General features: G+C 42.8%; 1 protein-coding gene across 4 annotated transcripts in view; it reads right to left on the reverse strand.

The window, feature by feature from the left end:
* Window positions 1-16,451, reverse strand: part of DAAM1 (dishevelled associated activator of morphogenesis 1) — a 162,837-nt gene that overhangs the window by 21,406 nt on the left and 124,980 nt on the right. For all 4 annotated transcript variants that reach the window (XM_026480400.4, XM_048220165.2, XM_057318728.1 and 1 more), the window contains 2 exons: window positions 9,501-9,607; window positions 2,097-2,181 (listed from right to left, as the gene is read on the reverse strand). In XM_026480400.4, coding sequence (XP_026336185.2) covers window positions 2,097-2,181; window positions 9,501-9,607 — 192 coding nt within the window. The remainder of the gene's footprint in view (window positions 1-2,096; window positions 2,182-9,500; window positions 9,608-16,451) is intronic.

The following is a 16,451-nucleotide window of genomic DNA, read 5'->3' on the forward strand; positions in this document are numbered from 1 at the left end:
TTTGTGTGTGCTAAGCCCACAGGCCCCTGTTCATGACAACACAATCACCAGCTCCCTTTTGTACAGAACGCTGTGAGAGGGACCTGCCAAGGCTCAGTCCTTCCCAGAGCAGAGTCAAAGGACGGTGTATGGATAGTTTTAAGAGAGGAATGAAGAGTTAGACAAACACCTGGGAATGAGGAGAAAGGTACACATTCCAAGAAAGAGGAGTGTATCAATCTTGTCTGAGTTCTGAGCTCAGCAGCTAAAAGCAGGAGACGAGGGAACGAATGTGGTTCAAACACAAATCATAACTAGGAGTAAAGAGAGGCTAGCTTCAGAGTTCATCTGGGAGAAGCGCTGTGTGGAGGAAGAGGAAGCAGAGGAAGAAGAGTAGAATAAGGAGGGAAGGGAAGAGTGTGGTAGACGACCAGAGGAGGACACACAGAATTATCAGGGCAGACCAGGTCAAAAGTATCCCACTTGGCCAGATTCTGTGTCAGTAGATCGATTTTCTTACTTGTATTTATTTGAAGTACATTCTATTTGCACTGTAAGCCCTTTTGGCAAGATCTTGAAATCCCTTCCCTCAAGGAGGAATTTTGCTGGATGCAATTTCACAGTAAACAGATCTTGTGGAATTTTAAACATACGACCTTGTCAATAGGGGCTGAAGGCCTAAGGACCAATGCAGCTTCCCGCCTAGTTCCTCCCTCTGTGAGAGCAGCTTCTGATGCAGGCAACCAGACTGCAGGGTCAGCTGGGGGCCAGAGAGGGGCAGAGGGGCAGTGGGCTGCACTTCTGGGCAGAGACTCTTGTTAGGACTGGTATACAGATGAAGAGGGAAGAGTGTGCAGAGAAGCTGCAAAATGCTCTAAAAGATTAATTTTTGGTTTAGGACTTCCATTTAAACTACTTGTACACAAAGTATCCTAACAGGTTTGGCTACACAGTCATTGACCATTGGTAACTAAGTCAAGCCTCAAAAAGGACAGCCTGACAACTTATTCCATTGCTAAGCGTGAGGGTTTCCCCAGGACGACTGCAGCTGCTGGATTCAGGGGGGCAGGTGCACTGAGGTGTGGTGACACCACACACATCACTCCTCCCTGCTCTGCCTGTGTCGGAGGAGGCCTTTTTGGACATCAGTGAGCACACTGTGGAAAATGCATAAACATACAGGCACTCCCCCCGAAGCAGCCACACCAGCCAAGATCACTGTTAACAATGCAAACGGCCTCCTTCTCTGCTTCTGGAGGCTGAGCTTGCCTGCAGCTGAGACCTCAAGTTCAGACGGCATCACAATCGCTGGCGCCCACAGTTGACCTGCAGTGGACCTGGCGCTGACAAACGTGGACCTCTAGATCCAAATCACTCAAAACCGGACTTCGTACCGAGGACAATGAGAAAGCAGACAGAACAGTCTTAGAGTGTGGAGACGGTCTCCTCGGAGCACCAAAAAATGTAGGGCCAGACCGAGAGACAGGTAATGATCCCTGAAACATCTGCTAGTTCAACGTTGTCATTTGGGGGACAACTGAACAAAGCTGCGGGGAAACACATAACAGAGTTGGAACGGTGCCACAAGACGTGTTAAAGGAATACAGCACGGAGAGAGGGTAAGTCACTCCACTCAGCTTGCCTGGCCTTGGTTCATATGAATTATTTCGACGTAGATGACAGAGCTAGGGGTTTAACAGTAAGTCCTGTGGCGTAGGAATGACGAGTCGAGGCCAAGACACAAACTACATTAGGGATTCAGTAATGAATCAGTTTACGTAGTAGTCTGTGATCTCACAGTACTAGTGAGATTCTCTATATTCCTGTCCAGCAGACTTCCCTGAAGCTAACGGGTTTGTATGACTTATGAAGGCATAATAACTGCGGCATGAGGGACAGAAGCTGGCATTGTGGGTCCCAGGCATCTGACAACTTTGTGACCTTCCTTTTCACCTAACATTTGGAGGAGAATGAGAGAATCAAGTTTCTTAAGAGAGCCACATTCAACCTTGGTTCAGAGATGAGGAAATCATCCACCAGCAACAACCAGATTTTCTCACTATCCCACTCCCTGCTGACAGCCAGCTGTCCCTTGTGCTCTAAGTCTGGCGACTCACCTGTTCCAACATGTCCTTGGGCAGATCCTCTTGCTCGTCCATTGTCAGAATTGCCCGCTTGATTTCATCATTGGACAATTTCAACCTGGATGAAGAATATTTTATTTTGTTAACAATATTGGCTTGAGTATTAAAATTTAATGCAAGATAATTCATTCTGCTACTCCAGCTGCTGATTTTCAAGAATTGTTTTTCTCAAAATCTCTTAGTGAAAGCTTATTTCCTGACAATATTGCACCTAAAAATAGTATTTTGAAACGGCTTTAACATTCTTTCAGAACTCCGTAATGCTCTGCTGACACAGAGAACAAAGCTGTTATGTTCTATTGTTTAGTTTCCTTAAGTAAGGGATTGGAGGATGAGAAATAGGGAAAACACCTATACGCACAGTTTCCTTTACTATATAGTATCCATGAATTGTAGACGAGAAAAACTAAAGTCTTTTTTTTAAAGATTTTTAAGATTTATTTATTTTGAGAGAGAGTGCACGAGTGTGCAAGCAGAGGCGCAGAGAGGGAGGGAGAGAGAATTTCAAGCAGTCTCCACGTGCAGTGCAGAGTCCGACCTCACAATCCTGAGATCATGACCTGAGCCAAAGTCAGGAGTAGGATGCTTAACTGACTGAGCCACCCGGCACCTCCAAAAAACTAAATTCTGAACTTGATTATTCATCAGGAGTGTTTAAAGTTTGCTTTCAGATTAAAAACAGATTTTAAAAAGATTGAAATCTGTTATTATTAAACAGTAGAATAGTTAATACACAGAATAAAATGCATAACGCACTTCATGGTTGAAGAGTTTGCACATATATTACTTCGTTAGAGGTTTAAAATAACTGTGATGGTCATTTTTTTTTTTTTAATGGAGGGAGAAACTGAGGCTCAGAATGGCTAAGTGATTTGCCCAAGGTCAAACATACGGAAAACGACAGTATCTAACACAAACATGAAACTCTTGATTCCTAACACCAAATTCCTTTCACAAATCTGCTTATCTAGTTGATATCTTCTAGGGAAGAATTTAAGCAAAACCACAAATCCATTTTCTGTTTACCATAAATTTATATGATTTACTAATTTAATTAAGGATTTATGTCTTGATTACGTCCGCACAACAAAGTATGGACTATAAAGAAGAGTCACTAAAACATACTTGCAAAAATGTGTTTTTATTAGACACAACCAATAGTCTGAAGCAGGGGGAGAAGTCTTCATCACATTATTAGCTAGAACAACAGAGTCACTCTTCTATTTGTTAAGCATTAGGTCCAGACTTACTTTTAAAAAATCTTACTTCCTTATTAAACTACCACTAAAGTGGCATATTAACCTTATTTGGTAGGTTCTAGTCTAGGATCTTCAAGAAAAGTCACATGAGGCCCAGAGATAAAGACATGACGCACAAATACGGAGCAAGCCGTACAGCCTTCGCGGGCAACATTTGAAGGCGGGGGCTTTGGCATCAGGCTGGGCCCTAGTCCTGGCTGACAATGCCCGGCTGGTGGCACCTTGGATGAAGTTTTTCTTAAGCCTTGGTTTTCCCATCTACAGAGTGGAATAAAGCATTTAGCCCTCTGCCTGGCCACGGATAAGGCTCACTAAACCATAGGTATTACTCTACAACAGACTTTTCTGCACCGGGGACAAGAAGCAGTACTTTTAGTAACCTGAACACACTCAGTTCCGTGATTGTTACACCGCATTTAGCAGGGTTACCACGAACACGTCCCAAAGCACTCTCACAACCATTATTTCACCAGTTTCCTCCCTGTACACAACATCCATTAGGCCCAGTATTAAACAAGAATTAGAAGACAGGGTTCTTGTTTTAAAGGTGGTTATCGTGTTTGGGAGAATCAAAGGATAAGCTGAAACACTCATGCTCTCCAGAAAAACGAGAGGGCAGCCTGAGCGTAGGGGTGGACACAAATGTCACAAGAGGAGAGAACCCTGGGGGAGAGCCGGACAGCATGCACCCTGCTCTGGACAACTCGGGCTTGTCCTTTTCTCTAGATTTTGACATGATCTTGTTAAAACCAGCCATCTTGCTATTTACGCTGAATGTTGTTTCATGTGCCAGTAAGTAGGACATGGAAGGAACAAATTTGTGAATCGTATCGTACTAGTAGCATTCTCTTTTATCTCATGTTTTCAAATCCAAATACAGCATTGTAGGCGGTATATGAAATTGTCCCCCCCCCCCCGCCCCCCCATTTTTTAGAGAGGGAGAGAGAGGAGAACATGTGCACTGATCGGTACAGCGCTAGAACTCAGGACCCTGAGATCAAGAGTCGGACACTTAACCCACTGAGCCACCCAGGCGCCCCCAAATTGCTCATGTTCTAAAACGAGACTCATCCTATCACCTAGTCTGAGGTACGGTGCCAGCGTAATTTCCTGGACCTGCACAGACTTCCGATTGTTATTGTCACTCTTGGGACAATCAACACCCCACAAACATTTTCACCAGAACATCATGATGGAAAACCCCCAAACTTAACTGGAACAGTTTAGCCAAGTTGGCATGGGTAAGACAGATGATAGGCTAAAAACTGTCTCCTGGCATCACTCTACCGGCTCTGGGTCGCCCTCAATTCCAGGACACTAAAGGCTTTGAGTCAGTTAAGAACAAACACCACAGTTCAGCCACGCAGTGCCAAGGAAGAGGAACATTAAGGAAGGTTGAAACTGCCACTAATGAAAACCAACTGGCTGTGGAAACATCTATAGTCATCCTGAGAAAAGCTCCACTTGTAAGAAAAAAATAAATGAGTTCTGTGTCCTTTTCACACTGAGTTGAAGAAACTACTTTACGGTGTGGTTCTGCTGAGTCCTTCTGTTTTGCATTTAAAAGAAAAGGAGTTGAAAATCGGAGTGAGAACAATACTTGAAGTATCAGATTTGCATTTCATTAGCTCCCCATATGGAGTGCAGAACTTTTGCTTTTGAAATTGTATATATTTATGCTTCTCAACCCCCAGAGGCTGTCTGGACTAAACACTAGTTCTAATACATAACAATTTTGGTTTCTCTTTATGTGTCCCACAAAGAGACTGGAGACTTTAATGGGTAGTACTTAAGAAAATCTACCTGTCAACGTACTGCCTTGCACGTGGCCTGCTGGAGCAGACAAAGAAACTGTACCCTGGGGGAAAGAGGAGAAGGGCACTCCGCCCTCTGGGACGGTTCCGTAGGTTGCCGAGTTCTTAGTATCGTCTGTCATCCACCGAATGAGTCGCTAATCTCTGTAATTTAAGGACCCTACCAGTTCTAACGTTTTAATTGCTTTTAAAGCTTGGCAGTGTTCTGGTGTGCTGGAGGGTGGCAACTTCTGAGACATCCACTTCAACTTTCTTTACAAGGCAGGAAGCAAACCGGCCATTTAAAAAACAGTATTTAAGTCTACCTTGCTCCACTCAAGTATTTCAAAAATTTGCCAAGAGAATTGGAACATCCAGGCATAATTAAAATCAGTTAGGGATGGACGGCTCGATCAGCCTTAGCTCTGCTTCAGTGGATGTAAGCCAAATCCCCCCACTTTAAAGTAGCTTTTTGTGGTTTACTGCACCCTGGCTGCCATGGTAAGTGAGCATCTGGAAAAAAAGGACGGCAGAACACTTCATAAAAGTGTATTTTAGGTGGGTTCATTTTGCAGTATAAACCAGCTTCCAAGTTTCTTTTTTTGGGGGGGAGGGAGAGGCCTGTTTTAGGGACTAAAGCAGAGTCAATTTTAAATTGCCACATGTCGCCTGTCTATACCCAATAAGTTGTTGCTCACTCTGCCTGGGGCCTGAGGGGGGGGGGGGTTCTTAGTTTGAGGAACATCATGTCCACTCCACTCTCAAGTCTGTGACAGGCAGGGTCCCTCGTGGCCTGGAGCTTCTGTTTCAAACTCACACCTGCCAGGCAGTCTCTTTTCAGGAGCTGCAAATGATTCTGGTCACTTAGCCAGCAAGTTCCACTTATAGAGCCTGCACGTCCCTCCCCTGCTTGGCTTGTGGGACAGGAAGGGCTTTGCTTCCGACTCCCTTCTCTGCTCCTGGCAAGGCTGTGGCAGGTGCTCTTAGCAAAGGGTCCGCTAACTTTTTCAGTGTGGAGTAAGAACCAGCTTTTAAGGATAACCAAACACTACAGACATATGTGCTCATTAAGATACCCCCATGGAATACACCACAGGCTTATACTGTGGGGGAATCTGGAGAGAACACTATGTTGCTGGGAATTAAATTCCTAGTAAGCAAGGTAAGAAACAGAGGGTCACCATGAAATAAGCAGAAAAGCAGACAGACAGTAAGTGTGGAGAGGAAGGAAATCTTGACGTTCACTTGGAAACATTCCTATTCATTGTCCCCATGCACAACACCGGTGTCCAAGTCCTGCTGAGGGTTGTGTCTCTCTCAATTCTGTCTCTCGTCAGGTCTCACCTGGACATAAGGAAGAGCCTCCTATCTAACGGCTGCTCTCACTGCCAGCTCGTGACTCCTTCCAACCTATCCTGCAAACCCTAGAGAGCAGACTTCAAACAACTTGTACCAATTCCTGATCCCATGGGCACGAGCACAGGCCACTAACTGAGCAATGACCACATGCAGGTCCCTGCAGCTGCTTCACACGAACTGCGTCTGACATTCCCAACACTGAGAGAGCCCACTAGAAGACCAGTCCACTCATCTCCATTTTACAGATGAGGAGGGTATGGCTTGACTCTGGCTGAGCGGTGCCCTCACTAAGGCACCAGTCATGGCTCCCAGGCACTCTTGCCCAGTCTCATTCTTTATGACTGATCATCGCTAAAATTGTGGGGCTCTCCTTACTAGCTGTGCGCCGACCCCTCGCGTGCCTTGGCTTCCGTGGCATGCCTCTTTGGAACTGCCTCCCGTCCCCCTGCCAAGTACCTGTTATCGCTCTTTGAGGCCCCCTTTCTCTGTTGAGCCCTGTTGGTGTCCTCACTTGGCTGAGCTCCTGGCTCCTTCCGGTCAGATCAGTCTAGGCCTGAGCTGTTCACAAGCCACCTCGCCTGTGCCATTTCTCTTCTCCAGTGAGCCACGAGCCTACAAAGGCAGCTGTGCTACCCCGAGTCATGGTCTGCTCTGCGGCACCCTGCACAGTGCCAGGCAAATGAATGCTCCAAAGTGGTAGCTCTAAGAAAAAAGCATCGTACACACTTTCATAGATTTCTTCCTTCCTTCTAGCCCATAGCTCCTTTCATGTGTGGTAATGCATTGCCAACAAAGAGGGGAGAATGAAAGCAAGGTGAACTGCTGACCGGATAAACAACCAAATATAACCCTAATTAAAACTAAATCCGCTTCACTTCTGTTACCCTTACCACATAGCACATTACAGGTCAGTCCTGTGCTTTCCTGACAAGAGTACAACTATTGATCATGGAGCAGAAAAGCCATGTAGGGCTGAATCCTCTGTGGGAAAGAAAGTTTTAGAACCTGATCCATAAGGTCTAATTACTGTAAGGTCAACTGGGACTCAAAATTACCTTATGTACAATATGCTCTTTAATTATGCTCATTACAATAACACTCATTCGTTAAATTGGATTTTAATAGACAATTTAACAGATACAAGGCAATTTCTCAAAATTACCTTCCAGAGAGTTTAGATACACTCAAGTTCTAAGTCACCTTAGGCTCTGACACTTCTGAGGTAACAAGGAAATTACACACTACAAATATGAAATACTTCCTTCAATAATGAGATGGGAAATTTGCCAGAAACAGCTGTAACCTTATCTATAAGTAGTGTTACTGTTATTACCCTCATTGACATCTCATGCTGAGAATAATCTGTCTATGAGGAACTAGGTCACAGATTTTACTGCAATAAGCACTTAAGCACTGCAGAAATGCAGAGTGAGAGCTCCTTTTGTCAAGCTGTTTAAAAGTGTTCCTCAAGACTGCAAAAGCACAAAATAGGCAGAAAGTCTAGACTTTAGGGAAAAAAAAAACTTCTCCCAAATTTTCATTTAATGTCACTATTAAGAATGTGACTTGTAAAAAGAAATTATAACAAAATGAATTGTACATACTATAGAAGAAAAATAAGTAGACCTTCAGATTATTTCATTGGTATCTTCCTGAGCATGTGTTCAGGGAATAAAAATGGGGCTAAGGACAGGGCCTGGCCATTTACATAGCTTCCAGCCAGAGGCAGAAATGAAATGCTAAAAGGATGGTTCATGTTACCTTACTGGTTATATTAAAATTCAGGGATCTCACTAAGCTTCAGTTTCTCTTTTACTAAAAGAAACATTTGCTCCCTAGAGTAATATATATCTGGCTAATAATCAAGCTCCATGCGATAAACCAAGCAGCAGCACTTTGTGTTAAAAGAAACTCACTGTGAGACCATCTAAAAAATAAAGACTGCCGGGGCGCCTGGGTGGCTCAGTGGGTTAGGTGTCTGACTCTTGATTGCAGCTCAGGTCATGATCTCAAGGTCGTGGGATCGAGCCCCATGTCGGGCTCAGGGCTCAGCGCAGTCTGCCTGAGATTCTCTCCCTCTGCCCCTCACCCTGCTTGTGCTCTCTGAATAAATAAAAAACAAAAACGGCCACTTTCCCTCTTTACTCTCCCTGAAAGCGAAGCCACCTTACATCAGCTTTAATACCTATACAACTTTCTTTCCAGAACGTGACCAATGGGGCTTATGCTTAACGACCCCAAATTCAGGATCTTCATTAGGTATCTTTGCCTGACATAAAAGCCCTTTTAGATAAAAGATGAGACACAGAAAAACTACTTGAAATGCCCAGGACGACCTGACACAGTGCCTGAAGCCATGAGTAGATTCCAGCCTCCCAAATTTCCTTTCTTCTTTTCAAGTTCCAAGGCCGTGATGGTTCACTAATTATGAGAAAGATTTCTGAACAGGGCTGAAATGGATAAATTAGCATTTCACTGGGGTTTGAGATTTACATATCTCTTTAGTCATAAAAATGTTCAAAAAGAGCATGAAATCATAAACTTGAAGTATAAAAAGGTGACACAGAAAAGCAAAATGAAACAAAGAGCTTTCATCATTGCTGCTGATTCTGGGACAGTGTTACTCAACAGTCAAAATATCTCTAAAGCCAGGAAATATAAATAAAGGTAAAGTCCATTTTACAGGCTCTCTGGAAAAATAAACAAAAACAAACATTGACTTGGGACGTTCCGCTCTTTAACTTCAGGAGTCTGTGGAAATTAAACTCTAAGAAAGGAAGCATCTAGCTCGGACCCATTCCACTCAGGGAAAGTAAGGGCCATGAGTTCTCCTCACCTTAGAAGAGAATCCAAAGAACGGAATCTCAGCAGAGTCCGATTAAAAGAACAAGTACAAACATGTGGTTTGGAGCCACAGGAGAGAAAAGTTGGTCCTACCAGAAATATTTATTCAACATCAACAATACCTCGATAGAAGGATGTTGCAATTCTGAGCTCTCCGACCATCAATCACTGAAAGCTCTTTGACTTTAAGTTTGGAACTCAGTGTGTCATCAATGGCATCTGCTTCTTTCTATAAAGAGCATGAAAGAAATCCATCAAAGTCAAACAGGGACATTCTGACTTCAGACACACACTCTTCCTTTATATTTTCTGTTTACGTACACACACACGCACGCACGCATGCACGCACACACATACACACACAGGCGAAGCTGAGATGGTGAGGGAGGGAGCACAGGGAGGTGGTGAAATTGAAACGAAGGGCTAAAATCGAGTTGACAAAGGGAAATAGTAAGAAAAGCTGACCACCCACATTGGAAAAAGCAGTTTTCGAAGAACAAAGTGCATCTCTAAGTTGAAGATGCTAAGCGTGCATAAATTATCAGTGAGTGGTGCCCTCCTTTTGTCCCCCAAATCCCTATGGATAGCAGACAGAAGAACTGTCACTATGAATCAAGCTCGGCTGAGGCTTGCCATGGCCAGTCCCGGCCTTTGCAGAGCCCGTTCACTCCAGAACCATTTGCATCCTGAGCACTCAAAAAGCTGAACAATAAATCCTCCCAAACGTCCTCATGTGCAACAGGAAGCTCCCAAGCCCAGATGGTACCTTTCATCACCCTGGAGTCTGATGGATAACAGACAGGGGGCAGTTCAAGGCATTAGTTCAATTACTTGAATTAACAACAAAACACTACTTTGCATACTCTGCTGCTATACAAAAAGCTATAAGCAATGATGGCCAGTCATAATTTATGGTGGAAGAGGCAAAAAACCAATTATATATAAAATACTATTTGAGTAAACTGGGCACCAAGGTGAAAATACAGACTAACCTGATAGATAGCAAGTTTATCAGAGGTCAGAATCAATTTAAAAAATGGATCATGGCATTTTTAAAATGTAAGAAAACGAAAGAGCTCTGGAACTGTGTAGCAGTTTCGGAAAACAAAGACAATATGGAGTTACAGTAAGAGGCACCATGTGATCAGGCAGACCTCTAAATATCTGGTCAGAGTTGAAACCCAACGCGGAATTACCTAAGCACTGCGTTACACTATCTGAAAAAAAAAATTGAATAACCAAGACATTTTGAGCTTACAGTGAGCCAAGAAGTTATAGTAAGCAAGGTTTACGTAGTTGCTTACTTACCTGCTTGGAGTTACTGTTCACAAAGAAATCCTACCGCCATGGCAGAGGCATGGAAAAGGCAAATCAGACACACGCAGTTCAGAAATCACAGCAACAAGTGCAAGAAAGTCAAAGCAGTCAAGGAACTCAGTGACACAGGGTAAGAGAGGATTTATGCCCCAAGGACCAGCAATGAGAGTTGATGAAGATGGGAGAGGCTGGCTGAAGATACAATGAAGAGCACGAAACTAAGCATTCTGGGGAGAGAGAGATGACATGTGCTGTACACAATTTTCAACAGGGGCAAATCAACTTCAGAGAAGAAAGGACTTAGAACACCCCAGAAAGACCCAAGTTGGGAGAGGAAAAAATTCTCTTTGAAAGAAAAATGGGCTCCATTTATTCAACATGACGGTTTTCATTTGAAGCAGAAAAACATCAATTCCATCAACTTGAGCAAACTACTCCCATGGTCATGTCTACCAGCAAAATATGCTTTTTTGGGGAGGGGGTTGAAATAATCTCCCGTCTTCTTGTGCCGTAAGGAAGGATTAAGAAAATTCAAAAGACAAGTTCAATAATATAGATCAATAATATTAATCCTCAGTATCCCCTGAGAGTCTAAACAATGCCTGGTGGCACTGTGGGTAGGTATGAGGAAAGAGACAATGTGCAATTAAGAGACAATAAATGATCATGTTGGTGCAGCCCCTTGGTGGCCCTGTCCCAGCTGCCTGAGGGCTGTTCAAGCACGCACAGTCAGCAGCCCCTTCCTGAAATACTCCAGACAAGATTTGGAGTGAAGAAGGGAAAGAGGAAGAAGTAAGTGACATGTGAAGAGAAAGTTACAGCTTTCCTTACATATTTTTGCCATGCTGGAATGAGTAGCTTTGGTGTGCAAAACACACCCCAGCTTTCAGGCCAACGGCTTGCACAACCAGCAGTTGCTCAGCAGAGTCCCGAAGGCCTCATTGGCCCTAGCAGCACTGCCAATGCCAATTTTATACAGATGAGCTGTTCCACATCATTCTTCCAGTGGGAAACAAAACGTGTCCCTCTTTTCTCCACCCATACAAGGAGGGATTGGTTTTCTAGAATGGCACTTAAAAATGAGCTGATAACCACAAGAAACCGTTCTTCTTCTCTGATGCCATGGTTTTCTTTTGTCCTGGTTGTAACTACCAGGTTTTCCACTCTGAAACTCCTTAGGACTCTAGCCCTGTGAAAGCAGTTTCTCCTTCCAAGGGCAGAAAAAAACTATGGTGACGTGAATTTCATGTGGTCATTTTATCCTACTGTTCTCTCTTAAAGAGCCAAGTTGCTAGTTGAATTTAGAGCCAGCTCTTACTGTCTGGCCTTCAAAGAAGAAACTTCTATGAAGTTCTCTAGCAACTTACGCTCCATAAGTTCCCACTGTCAGATAATTAGGACTTCTGACCTTTACCGTAGTGGGCTATGGAATCAGGCAACTATCATTTACTCGGTGTGAGGCTTGCAGCTCAGTCTTACTATCTGCAAAATGGAATTCACAACTGGATTATTGTGATGCTTAAACATGATTCATGTAAAGCACTCTGTACAGTACCTGACACGTATTTATGAGCTCAATACTTGGAAGCTATCATACAATACAATGATCTTTCAAACTGATGATCAAGACCATTTTTTTCTCCTGTTGCTCTTTTTCACGGAGCTGAAGGACACTGGTCAAGATCTCCCATGTGTTACCAGCAGCAGCGTAAGTGTATCTAAGTAATGTATCTTATCTTTCCAGAGGTGAGGATGAGGAATGCCATGGGAAAGTTCAGTTAATTGTTAGCCTTAAGATTTCCCTTCTTCAGGGGTCCTTTAACCAACATATATTAAATTAAACTAAATCACAAAGCTTATTAGATGGGGGTGTTAAAAATAATGATGCTTCCAGGCCTCATTCAAATAAGTTACCATTCTTTTTGAAACTTTAAATCACTCACTAATTGGTTTGGGCCAAGCACCGCAGGATCACCTATATTCTACCTAACAGGATGTCTGATTTTTTCAGATGATTTTTGGTGTAGGGCCTTGGTAAATAGAAAGTTAGGACTTGCATTTTCAGGAACCAATGCTGATAGATTCTTAGAGATAAGGTTCTGCAATGACATAATGATTCAACACTTCACAAATAATAATCTTTACCTGAATGGTTCTTAATCTTTTTGAGGTTGAGGTCCCTTTGTAAATCTGATAAAAGCTAGGGATCCCTCTAGAAAATGCATACTATTCACATAAATACATACTATTTATACAAAACCTTGCCTTTAATTAACTCTTACCATGGAGTCAATTACAAAACCTCTACCTTATACTTTGGTTTAAGAAAAACCATCATTCAAAATTTTCTCTTCTTTCTTCATGTGCCATGGCTAAGGGCCAAGATTATTGAAATAAATATCCTAATTCATAATTTTTCAACTGTGAAATCTATATCTAGAGAATAATGAAAATGTAAAAATAAGAAAGAAAAATTATTTGACCGTTTATATTAAAACAAAACAAAACAATCAGAAGGTAGCATTGAATGTTCCAAATGGGAGCCCAAGAATGACTTGTCTATTACATATTAGCAGGAGAGGTCAGATTCCGGAGCTTGGGATAACAGTTATCCTTTTTCCCTAAATCAGGGCAGAGAGGCTTTCAAATGTTATATTATATGCTGATAAAGAAGGAGTGTCCTCAGGCAAAGAACTGGGAGAAGGAATGGAGATATGAGCTGTTAATTTATTGCTACAAAGATATGACTCCCTTTAGGTAAATGGGAAATTCATTTTCCTCTACCCAACTGCATGGATAGGGAGAATGAATTCATAACATCTCAACATTTCCCACAAAACCAAAATGAATATTGTTTAACTGAAACAGTACTACTATGCAATGCACATTATGTATTAAAATAAGTCTTTTGTGGCTGACCTGGAAATCACACATAATATAGTTTCAACAACAAAGAGAGGTTCTGAGATTCAAGAAATTGACTTTCAAATGAACTTCTGGAATGTAAGCAGGGGAATAACTGCACGCTATTAAATTCCATTTCATGTGGCACATAAGCTTACATAATCAGCTCTGCACACCTTTGCTATCCACACTGAGAAAAAAAAATCCTGAATAGAAATGTTTTTATTCTTAAAACTGGAATTACAGAAAATCCTCTACAAAGCCTGACTTTCACCATGAATGAGACCACCGCGTAAGAACAAAGCAAACCTGAGACCTTATGCCACTTTGTAACCTGGCTGTGCCACCTGTTCAGACACTGAATATACTCTAAGCCATGTTTCTATTATCAATGAGGTAGGAATAAAACCTCATAGAGCTAGTGTGAGGGTTAAATGAAAAAGTAAGTATGAGAGCGCCTTGAGAATTAAATTTTGGGGTTGATGAGATTGGGACTGTGCATTTTGTACTCAGCACCAAAAATGTAATAGATACTTGATATTATCATTTTTTAGTCTATATCATGGTTGTTTGCAGATTGCTGTCCTCTCTTTTATACTGCCAAGTTACACTGTAAGCCTGGGTAACAGTTTAATACATTTGCAAACTTTGAAGTATTTCATATACAAAGCGGACATTATAAATATCTGTTTTGATTTTAATGCTGAAATATTTCTCAGATCAGGCGTATTTTGTGTATATGTACATATTTATATAAAATCTCTCCTAAATATCATTAATCAGTGTTCACCTAAATTATACTAATCTCATACCTGAGATTTTGTTCAAAATCTTACTCTGTGTCGTGTTCTTGTTACAGGCATGCAGGTAATGGTATTCGTGTGTTCTTCTGCCTCTCTCAGAAACTAACTTGTTCAAACAACTGGCTGAAGTTCAGATCGTCTAACAAGGGTTTTATAACTGGAGGGAAGAAAGAGGAGATGCCATAGAAAAAAAATAGGCTCCCAGTATTCATTTGGGAGTGGAAAAGAGAGCAGTTCAAGTGTGATGATAATTACACAGTGCATTGCCAGGGTTAAAACGAAAACGCACGGGTCTTAGACGTTGCCATTAGATAGGAGCCTAGGGAACACTCAATGACAGGCACCCCATTTCCTTTACTCTGTCCTACATATTCCTACTAGAATCTCTGCACCTTTAGATTTTTTGGGTCTCTCAACATTCAATAAACTCAATAAAACAGCTCAAAGTACCTTCATTTGGGAAATATATCTATGGTTTAAAAATCTCATCTCAAATGGCTGCACCAAGAGGGGAAACATACTTCAATTAAGCTGAGCCAAGTGTGTTGAAATTTTTTTTCCAGAAAGTGCTATCAAAAATGTCACAAATGATTTTACTTACCCGTCTACTTAGTGTTAAGTACAACTGAAATGTTCTGGTCTATACTGACTGGAATGACTACTGATTACTTAAACAGCGATTGGTTGCTAGGAGACAATTACCCAACTGCTAGGCTTTCTGCAACCCTGTCTGCCAGAGCTCTTGAGGACTGTCCACATATTCGTCCCAGAGCACTTTGGCAGCATCCTTCTGCACCTTCTGCTGAAAGCCTGTTAATTACGACTCTTGTAAACTTGGGTCTTTTAACCACTTGCCTTCATAATAAATGCAGCCTACATGCTCAGACTTGAATAGCCTCATTTGGAATAACTGCTGTTCTCCCTTCAATTCGCTTTTCTGAATTCTCAAACCTTCCCCTTAGGCAACCAGAAATGGACCAGTATTAGTGACTAAAACTGAAATCGGAAATCAATTGGATGTGTAGTGAGGTCAGAAGATCATTTGAATCTACTAGGAAATTTGCTACAATGTCCTACAACTTCATGCCAAGGCCCAGAGAACACCTTCCTGGGTAGCAGAGAGGGACAGAGAGAGGAGGCCCATTTCAGCCAATCGGGAATGAGGCTGATCCAAGCCCCTGCCATATGAGGGCCTTAAAACATACCCTTTGTTTGTCCGTTGGATAAAGTGTCTTGCTTTCTACTGGACATGTCTTTCCTTCTTCTTCTTTGTTTTCCTTTATTCTGTGCATACCACTGCTTCATACTCATGGGGGAGGGAGGGAGGTCCCAGCTAAGGGCTCCTGTTTTAGGGTCATGCTACCATAGCAGACAGCCACCTGCATTTTTGTGCTTTACTAACATAGGCATAAAATGCACTGCAGAGAAGCCTTCCCTCTTGGTGAAATATTCTGGCTAAAAGGCATACACTACCTTTTCTTTTCAATTTCGGATGCACCAAAGGTTCTGAAATAAAAACCTGTTAGCTTTTGCTTCTCCCCAGCCTCGGTCCATCTTCTCCCTGGTGCTTGCTCGTTCTGTTCTCAGGCACTCTTTCTTGGGGACCAGGCCCAGCCTAAGCAGACTAGGAAGTGTGCAGCTCATCTGAGGATACCCACCCCCCACCTCCCCCCCGGCATGAGTCATGCAGGCATGAAAGGCCTCCCAGCAAAGCCCAAGGAAAGCCCCTGTGCAGATGCCTGGCATCCACGAGTTCCTAGTAAGGCCTGCTCCGCTCTCCGCAGCAACTCTTCAGTCACGCTGAAGGATCTTTCTGCTCACACTCCAGGACACAATGCTGTCCTTCCCAGGTGTCTGACTGACTGGGACCCTACTCCACCTTCTCCTTGTTCTTCTGAAATTCTCTGTACCCAGCCACCTTGCTGTGACCTCTTCTGGTCCAGTGTTAGGAAGATCTACTAAGATGTCCTCTGCAGGAGTAAGAGGTCCCACCCAGATGTGACTGGGGCTTACAGCGTAACGTTCACTACCTGACCACATCAGCACGGA

The sequence above is a fragment of the Ursus arctos genome, unplaced genomic scaffold (genome assembly GCF_023065955.2).
Source record: "Ursus arctos isolate Adak ecotype North America unplaced genomic scaffold, UrsArc2.0 scaffold_25, whole genome shotgun sequence".
In the NCBI taxonomy this organism is placed as follows: Eukaryota; Metazoa; Chordata; class Mammalia; order Carnivora; family Ursidae; genus Ursus; species Ursus arctos.